The sequence below is a fragment of the Bison bison genome, unplaced genomic scaffold (genome assembly GCF_000754665.1).
Source record: "Bison bison bison isolate TAMUID 2011002044 unplaced genomic scaffold, Bison_UMD1.0 scf7180017864321, whole genome shotgun sequence".
NCBI classification, from domain to species: Eukaryota; Metazoa; Chordata; class Mammalia; order Artiodactyla; family Bovidae; genus Bison; species Bison bison.
Window position 1 is genome coordinate 170,400 of NW_011494893.1, and position 9,667 is coordinate 180,066.

General features: G+C 50.6%; 1 protein-coding gene across 1 annotated transcript in view; it reads left to right on the forward strand.

The window, feature by feature from the left end:
• DUSP22 (dual specificity phosphatase 22) overlaps positions 1-9,667 on the forward strand; it is a 36,597-nt gene that overhangs the window by 14,578 nt on the left and 12,352 nt on the right. Inside the window, exon 4 of the mRNA XM_010853011.1 lies at positions 8,192-8,241. Within this exon, the coding sequence (XP_010851313.1) occupies positions 8,192-8,241 (50 nt within the window). The remainder of the gene's footprint in view (positions 1-8,191; positions 8,242-9,667) is intronic.

Sequence of the window (9,667 nt, forward strand, 5' to 3'; positions counted from 1 at the left end):
CCACACGTCCCTCCCTCAGAGAGAGAGGACGCGCTTCCTGATGCCCAGGGGAGGCGGGAGTCATGGGCTCATGCACTGGCGGGCACCACGTTTGTGTGTCCTGATCTGACCCCACCCCCACAGGACTGGCCAACTGCCAGGCTAGGGACAATGCCCTGCTCTGGGTCCGTGTTTGCTAACCCTTTTGGGGGTCTAATCCCATTTGGAGGATGCAACGTCATGCCCAAGGGACCTGGAATGCTGCTTAGGAAAAGCTGCTCAAGTTCTGAGGCTCGGTATTGCGCTGGAGGACGTGTTGGCAGCCTGCGGGAAGGTCTCGTCCCACTGCGAGGGGTGGAGTCCGGACTCAGGTGCGGGAGCACGGACAGCATCCCAAACGCTCTGCTCCTCCCCGAGGCAGCATCCAGCACCGTCCTTCCTGCAGAAGGTGAGGATGGTGGGCCTCGTATAGTCCAGGCGGCTGGCACACGATCCTCCAGGCCCCGTGACCTCTCTGTAGCCTGGTCTGTGGTGGCAACAACGCATGCCTTGTTCCTTCACTAGCACTTCCAGCCACTCAGTGTGCCACACATTGAATCTCATCTCCTTGTTTAAAAGAATCCTGTGCTGGAAGGAAACCCCTCAGCCCCTCTCTCTAGGGAGCAAGGCGCGGGGCTGAGCACGAGCAGCGGTTTAGAGTCGGGCAACCCCGCCGTGTCCCCACGCCTCCCGCACGAGAGACGAGCTCCTGGTCGTCACGGAACTATGGGAAGCGTCTCCATCTGAGCAGGGCTCGGCACACGTCCGTCAAGGGCCAGGTGGTGAGTGCGTCAGGGTGCTCTCTTCCTCTCCTCTCATCCATGTCGTGACAGGAGCCGTGGGTGACACGCAGATGGCAGGCGAGGCTGTGTCCCGATGCACATGGGCCTGTGTGTCAGCTCCTGTCCTCATGGCTGGGTGGCAGGGTTCGCAGCCAGGCGTACCTCAGTGACAGAGCCTGCATGTTCCTGGAGCCCACATCAGGCCTGAAGCTTGGGGCTACTGCATCCCCAGTGCAATGCACACCTGAAAAGTCCTGAGCACCCGGCCTGCCTCCACCGCAGGGATGGCTTTCCACGGTTAGTGGGTCCGGCCCATGCGTCCCACGGAGCCATTCAGAGCACACAGGACATGCACATGGAGGCTGTTGGGTTGCCCGGCCGGGGCTGTGCATCCTGCCAGCCACAGGGGCGCTGGCTCCCTGGACATAGGCTCTCAAGGCACGCAGGAGTTTAAGATTCTAAAAATGGATCCCCTCCCTTCTTTCAGTGACCCATTATTGATGGCTAGAGAGAGAGGAGCTAGGCTGCAGCAAGAACTGAGCGAGGACCCAACTCGACGGGGACAGTCTGACGGGGAGCCCGATCCTCCCACGCCAAAACTGTCCTGTCCTGGCAGCGGTTAGGGCAGTCGTCTCTAGAGTCCACCTGGGGCAGGGAGACAAGGTGGGGACAGCTTTCTGAGGAAGCACCCCCGCCCCCGAGACTCCTGAGGGAGAGAAGGTTCCATGGGACCTGGGGGGCACAGGGCGCCTGAGACACGGCAGCCAGGTGGTGGGCTAGGCGAGCTGTTGGCAGGGGGGGGCGGTGGCGTTGTGATAGAACGCGGGGCTTGGGAGGGTCTTCTTCACTTTGCTGACGGGCTGTTTGACCAGCTGAGATGGGCAATTAGATGAAGCTCCACCTTTATGTCTCTTACAGCCGGACCATCCACTGATCACTCCCAGAGTGCTTCATCCACAGTGACTTTCAGCGTGGTCGTGTAGCATTAGCACCTGTTAGGTGACCCTGTAGAATTGCTCGGTTGGGGAGATTTTGCCTAAAATGCTCCGTTTTCATGAGTCCCGTCAGGCACACCCCCAGCAGGAAGAACCTGGAAGAGGGTTGGTGGTGTGGCTGGCGTGGCCTCCCCATCGCCCACCCGTGAGGCCCAAGGAGCTCGGACACACTGACTGTGCCCACTTGAGCAAAAGGAGTTTGAGCAAAAATAAGCACTTGGTTTCTCCATCTGTGGACCTGACAAGTCAAATGCATGTCATCTTTTGACTAACCTGAAAGAAGCCAACAGGTGCTGGAGGGCTCTCATTTGCATTTTTTCTCACAAAATCAAACTGAAGGCTAAATCTTGTCTCTCCACTCTGACCTTCCCACCCCTCCCCACCCACCGGGCACCACAGAGTTCTTGGAAGTTGTTATTTGTGGTAGAGTTTCCTAAATTTAGCTGGTGCAGAACAATCAGTGGCCAACGGGGACGTTAAGAAAATGCATCGTCAGTTTAGAGCCTGGACTTCGGACGTTTTATGTGCAGCTAAGGGAGGATTGCCTTCTGCGTGGTTTTCTACAGTAGTTCTTTGAGACTTTTGCTGGGGTATCAACAGCTAAACAGAGAGGTCATGGGACCCCACCCTCTGGACCTTCCCTGCTCAGGGTTTTACGCTGATGTCCAGATGCAGTCTCTGTGCATATAATTTGTACTATTTCTCCTTAAAACACTAACTGGTGACAGTTCTTAAACTGAGGAGAAATACTGATCAACGTGCCAGGACGTGGGCTTTCTCCACAGTGAGGCTCTGCCGGGGGCGGGGGCGGGTGAGCAGTAACAGACGCGAGGCCGTCAACCCTGACCCGTTTGTAAGCAACTTCAGGTCAGCAGTTGCCATCCTTTGGGTCTGTGACCTTTAAGAGTGTGCCCAGACTGATGTTTTCAGGGTTTACCTACCTTTAGGTTTATATTAAAGTTCAGAAGCTGTCAAATTCGTAGAGAAAGTAGAAGGTTCTGAGGGGCTGAGGCAGGGTCGGAGTTAGTGTTTAGTGGGGAAAGTTTCTTTTTGGGAAGATGAAAATGTTCTAGAGACAGATGGCGGGAATGTGAACACATGTAACGCCAGTGAGCTGTATGCTTACAATGGTTAATCCTATGTTATGTATATTATACCACACAACAACTGGAGAGCGTGTCTCAAGGAGACAGACTTTTTTTAAATTGGTGGGCTTGTTTCTGATCAGGTGTGAGACAGTTCAAGCTGAATTCTTTTTAATTTTCTGTTTCTGTTCTGGACTCAGCATTTTGGGAGTGTGGTGAAACTAGCTCTCCTGGGGTCTCAGCTTGTTTTCTCAGACTCTGCAGTGCAGCCCCCAAACGAGCAGTCGAAGGAAACCTGGTTCTTTTCAGGGGACCCCCGTGCACACCCATTCTGCTGCTGACACTGAATGGGAGAAATGAGAAAACGAGGCTTGTGATTACATCGTTTCGCCTGTATTTCCTGATATCCATCCCATAGGAGCCCCCTCGCCTCCCACCGACGTTTCCTCATAGGTTGTAGGTAGGCACAAAGGAGTGTTCTCTAAGGGGTCTCCGTTAGCCTTCCTGGGAGAGAGAAGACAGCTCTGCAGGGCTTGACTTTCCTTTGAAAAGTAAAATGTCAGCAAGGTTCTTCAGAAGACTCTTACTTATGATGTTTCAGAAAGAAAAAAGCAGTGAGTTTTAGAAATTGTACTTGAAACAAGCGAGAGTTTGATCCCTTTACGAGTCCTGAAATCAGACCCTTGGCCCTGCTTTTCAAGTACTTGTCTATGTATCATTTTAAGTGTCATCTTTAGTTTCAGGCCCCAAGAAAGGCGAAAACCCTACTCTTGGTGGTTACTATGCTTGTTGAAACAGAAAACTGAAAAGTATTAGAACTTTTGAGAATATAGTTAGAAAGCTCTAACCTTTTGTTCAAGACGAGCCTCTGGAATGCTTTCTGAACTTTCTTCTCACTCAAGTGCTAATTCCTGCTTCCTTTAAAACCTAATCAGAAGCTTCATCCAAAAGGCTGTCCTTGGCAGCCCCGCCTCACTCTCCCTTCTCTCCTGTGTCTCCCTACATTGTGTCGCGCTAACTGGTGGTACTTGGCCTTGTGAACACTCAGCACATATGCTTTTTGCCTTTTCTTCCCTCTGGTTCCCATTTTGTCAGTATTGATGCCATTCTCAGGACATGTGAGGACATTCAAAGTGTCATGGAGCCCGAAGAAATCTGTCTTTGCACTTCAGGGCCAGCTCTCTACACTAATAGTCTGTAACTTGACATTTATCAGTTCCAAAAAAGCTTAATGTTAATTGCCTTTCCACCAATCACTTTTTGGAAATACTGAATTTTTATTTATTTAGTAAGAATTTTATTTCAAAAAACATAATTGATTTTAGGGGTTTTAAAATAATAGGGGTAATATGAGGGAGGAAATGCCACCAAAAGGATGCTATAGTAATGGAAACATTGGTGCTATTTGTATTACTTACGAATTTTTCAGATTGCTGTAGAATTTTGCCCTACAATAAGATATCCTTTCTTTTTTGCTAAACTTTCCATAGCTTAGCTAAACACACCATGGCCCTTATTCCTGTCTCTGTGAACTCCAGCACTACAGAGTGGGCCTTTGTTTCGGTCCAAGCAGATGAATCTATTCCACATCATCCTGAAACATTTGCAGAGCCCTGTCCTCTAATATTGGATGATCTCAAGTGTGTCCAGCTTTCTTGTTGGCGCTGAGGCCCTTCAGGCTGTCGGCACCCTGGCTGCTTTCTGAATTAGTAACTAACTGAACTGTACACGTGTGCAGGCATCACAAGCCTTCTCTCAGGCACCTCATGTTCTGCACTCTGGCCTCCAAGGAGATGCTTTGTGCTTTGTTAATGACTAAGCCAGGATAAGTAGACGTCCTGGGTGGTGAGCAACTGAGCCTTTTTGGCAATTTTGACTCCTTTCTTCACTGCATTTGCATAGTTTGTTCCCTTCCTATTGTAGGTCACAGTGAGCCGCTGGGGCAGGCGGGCTGGAGGCCGACACCTGGAGCGTGTGTGTGTGGTGTGCCCCCCACGTGGTGTGGCTCTAGGTATCGTGGTCACCAGAATAAGGCTTGCACTTCACAATAGCTTTCTTTCCTTCTACTATGCTTCTAATATGGTCTTCACGTTAACTGGTCTTCACCGTGTTCTCATCATTCCCCAGACATTAGTAAGTACCTGCTGTGTGCCAGGCATCATTCCAGGGAAGGCTATTATTGTTGTTATTGCCTTTGAAAGAACAGAGTCTTATATTTCATATTTTCTGTGCCTTTCTTTGAAGCAGAGGGTCCCCAGATTTGTGGCCGGGGCTGCTTGTTCCTCCGCAGATGCGTCACAGACGGGATGCTGTAGCGGCCACACACCCATCCCAGCTGGCCCGGCCGAGGGCCCCGCGGGGCCAGGAACAGTCTCCTCAGCCTCTGTGGGGCCAGAGGGGGTGCCCCTGGCCATGTTGCCTGGTTTTCTCCTGCCGTGTGGGGCCGGCCCCTTTCCCTTTGTGCCTCGGGCACCCCCAAAGGGAAGGAGACCCCGTCAGGAAACCCTGAAGAAGCAGAGTGCGTCCGGCACACCACGCTGGCGTCGAGCGTGGACGCGGGCGTCGAGGGTGGGCTGAGAGCTGTTTACCCGCCTCCTTCTCTTCCTCCACTCCATTCCTCTCTCTCCGCCAGACGCGTGGGCTGGGCTGGCCCTGGATTCTGCTGGAATCGAGGGGCTGTTGGTTGGAACATGTAGCGGGAGCTGTCGCCCCACGGAGGGACCCTCCGCGTGTGGCTGGGTGGCCAGCCGCCCAGAGCAGCGGCGCCAGGAGCAGGGCAAGTGGAGGCTCAGGAGGACCGGTCGGCAGGGAGTGGGGACGAGTGTGGGAGGGGGGCATCTCACAAGCTTCTGGGCCCAATCCACAGCCAACCCTCCCTCGGGAACAAAAGGCAAAGAGTGAGTGAGTCATTTCAATGGAGAATTATGAGCTGATCAGCGAGTGTATCTACACCACCTCTTGTGTGGCCTCCGTGAGGGAAGGTGTGAAATGACTCCTCCAACAGTATCGTTTCCTTTTCCCTTTTCCTTCTCTTTACATCGGACTCGCAGACCTCTGTGGTCAGGAGGTGTGTTAGAACTTTAGGCAGTTGCCTCGCTTTTTCCAGTCGAGCAGAGGAGCCCAGGGCCAGGGGACAGAGAGGCAGGAGACAGTGGGCCACGAGGCGAAGCTCGAGCGGGCGTTGGGGGGAGGTGGGCAACCTGTGGCTCAGGTTCTTCCCTGCAGCTGACCTTGCATTTCTCGTTCGCCTGTGGGACGTTTGGCCCCATGTGATGAGCTGCTCTGTGGATGAGTAGCAATAAAACTCATCTTCTTTAAAACCCAGAGGGGCCTTTGTTAGAAGATGTAATGATTGACTCAAAATTAAAAATGTGTGTATGTGAGAGAGAGAGAGAAGCAGGAAAAATGTTGTTTATGGCCTCTCTAATGGTGGGAGACAAGCAGGGGAATTGTGTCCCCTAACCCTGGTGACTCATTTGAAAAGACCCTGATGCTGGGAGATTGAAGGTGGGAGGAGAAGGGGACAACAGAAGATGAGATGGTTGGGTGGCATCACTGACTCAATGGACATGAATTTGAGTAAACTCCGGGAGTTGGTGATGGACAGGGAGGCTTGGCGTGCTGCAGTCCGTGGGGTCGCAGAGAGTCGGACACGACTGAGTGACTGGACTGAACTGAACTGATAGGTCAGTTGGTAAAGAATCCACCTGCAATGCAGGAGACCCTGGTTCAATTCCTGGGTCTGGAAGATCCCCTGGAGAAGGGAAAGGCTCCCCACTCCAACATTCTGGCCTGGAGAATTCCATGGGCTGTGCAGTCCATGGGGTCGCAGAGAGTCGGACACGACCGAGTGACTGAACTGAACTGAACTGAAGCCTGCTCTTAGTTGCAGACAACAGCTTCCACTCTGAGCCCTGTCAGCAGAAGGGGGCCTTTTAAGAAAAAGTCCAGGCTTGTGGTCTCCTCAGAAGAGCTGGACAGACAGGCTGTCTTCTGAAGCTCCAGGGGCAACACGCAGACCACAGTACACAACTGCCCATTGAGACCTGCTGCCACGCCCACCCAGCACTCCCCGCCCGGCTGCCACCTGCACCTGCTGGGCAGGTGCTCCTCACCTGCTTGACTCTTCCCATGTCCCGTTTCCAGATCTGCCTCAGGCAGGTGCGTCAGACGACGAAGCCAGGTCCCAGGTCCGCACCCAGCAGCAGAGCTTGAGAAACAGTCCATGTAGCTTCCATGTTGGAGTGTGGGATCGACAGCACAGAGGACCCCGTGCTCCTTACAAGGCAACACTAGCAAATGCAGCACAAAATTCCTAGCCATGTGAACTGACACTATAACTGTAGTGTCCAACTGCAAAAAAATGCAAATAACTTAGAAATAATAGTTTGATGGCTTCAAATGCTAAGGGACTTGTGGTTGGCGGCACCATGATTCCACATGTGTCTCCTGCATTTACTCTCAGGTCGGTTATTTTTCTAGTTTTTGGTATGTCCCCCCCCATTGATTTTTTATGACATGGTGGCTATATTCTGTTTGATTAGGCTATCACGAGAAAAAGGTTTAAAAGTGGTTTATTCATTAATAAGTCTTCATGGAGCCATATTGCTTTGAAAAGTTTGCTGAGATTTCTGAACTCTGTATTTTCACCTGACACTGTAGAGTTTGGGAACTGTACCTTAAGTCCCTTCAAAGAAGAGGTTTTAATAAAATTCGAGTTCAGCATGATTCTTATAGTATGAATTTGCATAAACATTTTTATAGATGTTTATAGTGAACAATATGAAGTTCATTTTTTTCCAAACTGAGTCATTCTTGTAAAAAAATTAGCTTGGTATATAAACTTTTACTGTCCTGAAAACTAAGCAAAACAAATCATTTCCAGTGTGTGCAGGTCCAAGGACTTCTTCAGTGGACTTACGGCTCTCCCTGTCCTGGGACTGACACACAGCATGTCTTCATGACAAGGCTTCTGTTCTCAGTGCTGCCTTTCTGGCCATTCAGGGTCTTAAGTGAAATAGATTTAAAAGGGAGAATATGAATGTGCATCGGAGGTGGTAGTTTTGAAACTCGGTAAGTGGACACTTACTGAGAAGTACTCTAATTATTTCGCTTTTCGTGTGCATATGGTCATGGAAAGTAACCAGGAACCTTAATTAAAGTTTCCCCCCAGTTCCTTGGCAACAAAGGATGAGTGAAAAACTTCTCCTTTTTATTTTTTATATTTTGACCCGAGTAAATAGTTCCTTTAAATTTTTTTCTCCACTGAGTATCATCTTTTTATTTTATATATGTTTTTATCATTCCACAGGGGGTTAAATACCTGTGCATTCCAGCAGCGGATTCACCATCTCAAAACCTGTAAGTTGGTTTCTTTCTGTATTATCTGGACATGTTAAAGGGAAAGGACGTGCAGTCACCAGAGCAGAGGGACCTCAGTGCCTGGCAGCTGCCCTGCTGGGAACCGGAGGCCCTCCGTCTGTGCTCCAGGTGGCTGGTCCTTCCACTGAGCAGCTCGGGTGGTGTGTGTGTCAGGGACTGACTTTGTAAAGGGTGTCTCAAACCATGCTTCAGCATGTTCACATTTCCCTGTAAACTGTTGCATTTTGTGCAATAGAAACAGAATATGAGCCACAAATGCAAGCTACACATGTAATTTTAAATTTTCTAGGTGCCACATTAAAAAGTAAGAAAGAGAGAGGTCACAACAATTTGAATAATACGTTGTATTCAACTCAGTATACCCAAAAGTACTACCAATGCAACATGTGCTCAGCATTTTAAGGATGAGGTATTTTACATCATTTTATTCATACTAAGTCTTCAAAACCTGGGGTGCTATTTACACTTACAGCACCTTCCATCTGGACCAGCTCTGTCTCAAATGTCCAGCAGCCCCACGTGGCCAGTGGCTACCCCAGGGGCCAGAGTACTTGGGAAGCTTGTCTGAGTTGAGAGACCAGGCTTTTCTGGTTAGGAAGGTCCTGCCCTCTCTTTCCCACAGCTGGAAGCATCCCCATCCAAGGAGAGAGTCATAATCGCCCTCCTTTCCAGATCCCCATCCTCACGGTCATATGAGGCCCGTTGAACTGGGCTTGGGTGGACGGGGGACAGGGATTGGAGACCCACGAGGTAACAGCTGGGACACCACTCTGCTTGGTGTCTGGAGGTTATGTGGACCAACTGACCTTTTCCTGAGCCTGGATTTGAGCCAGACAGCTGAGAGGCTCAGGAGCTGAGACATGGCTGTCCCAGACGTCCATCGACCAACTCGTTTTTGCTGCCTGTTTTCAGTCAGACACAAGGACCCTTCCCGACGACACACAGCTATGTTTCAACAGGAAGAGCCTGTGTAGTTTGAGGATTTGGGAGTCCAAGAGCTTGTCAGCATTCAGCTTTCATGGCTTTCAAGCTCTATTGCCTATAAGTCCTATATTACAGAAATGTAGACTATAAAAATCTTACCCCCTGAAGGTTGTCCACTGCTGAACATCAGCCAGCCTTGGTTTTCCACTGCTGGAGAGCAGAGACATCTCAGGTTATGCAAGAATTTTGTGAGATCCTACCTGTTTGGAGAAAAGGGGAGCATCGTCAGATAAGCCAATGTGGGGAAGACCAGGGGTTGGGGCAGGGCGGATGGTGCAGGTCTGACGAGGAAGGGGCAGGGGGGCCTGGGTGAGGGGCAGCAGTTCCCACCCAAGGTCGTGTTTCCACACTGACTCTCCATGTTTCATAGGAAAATCCATCTTTAAGATTGAAGATGATAGAGGAAAGACTTTACAGGGAA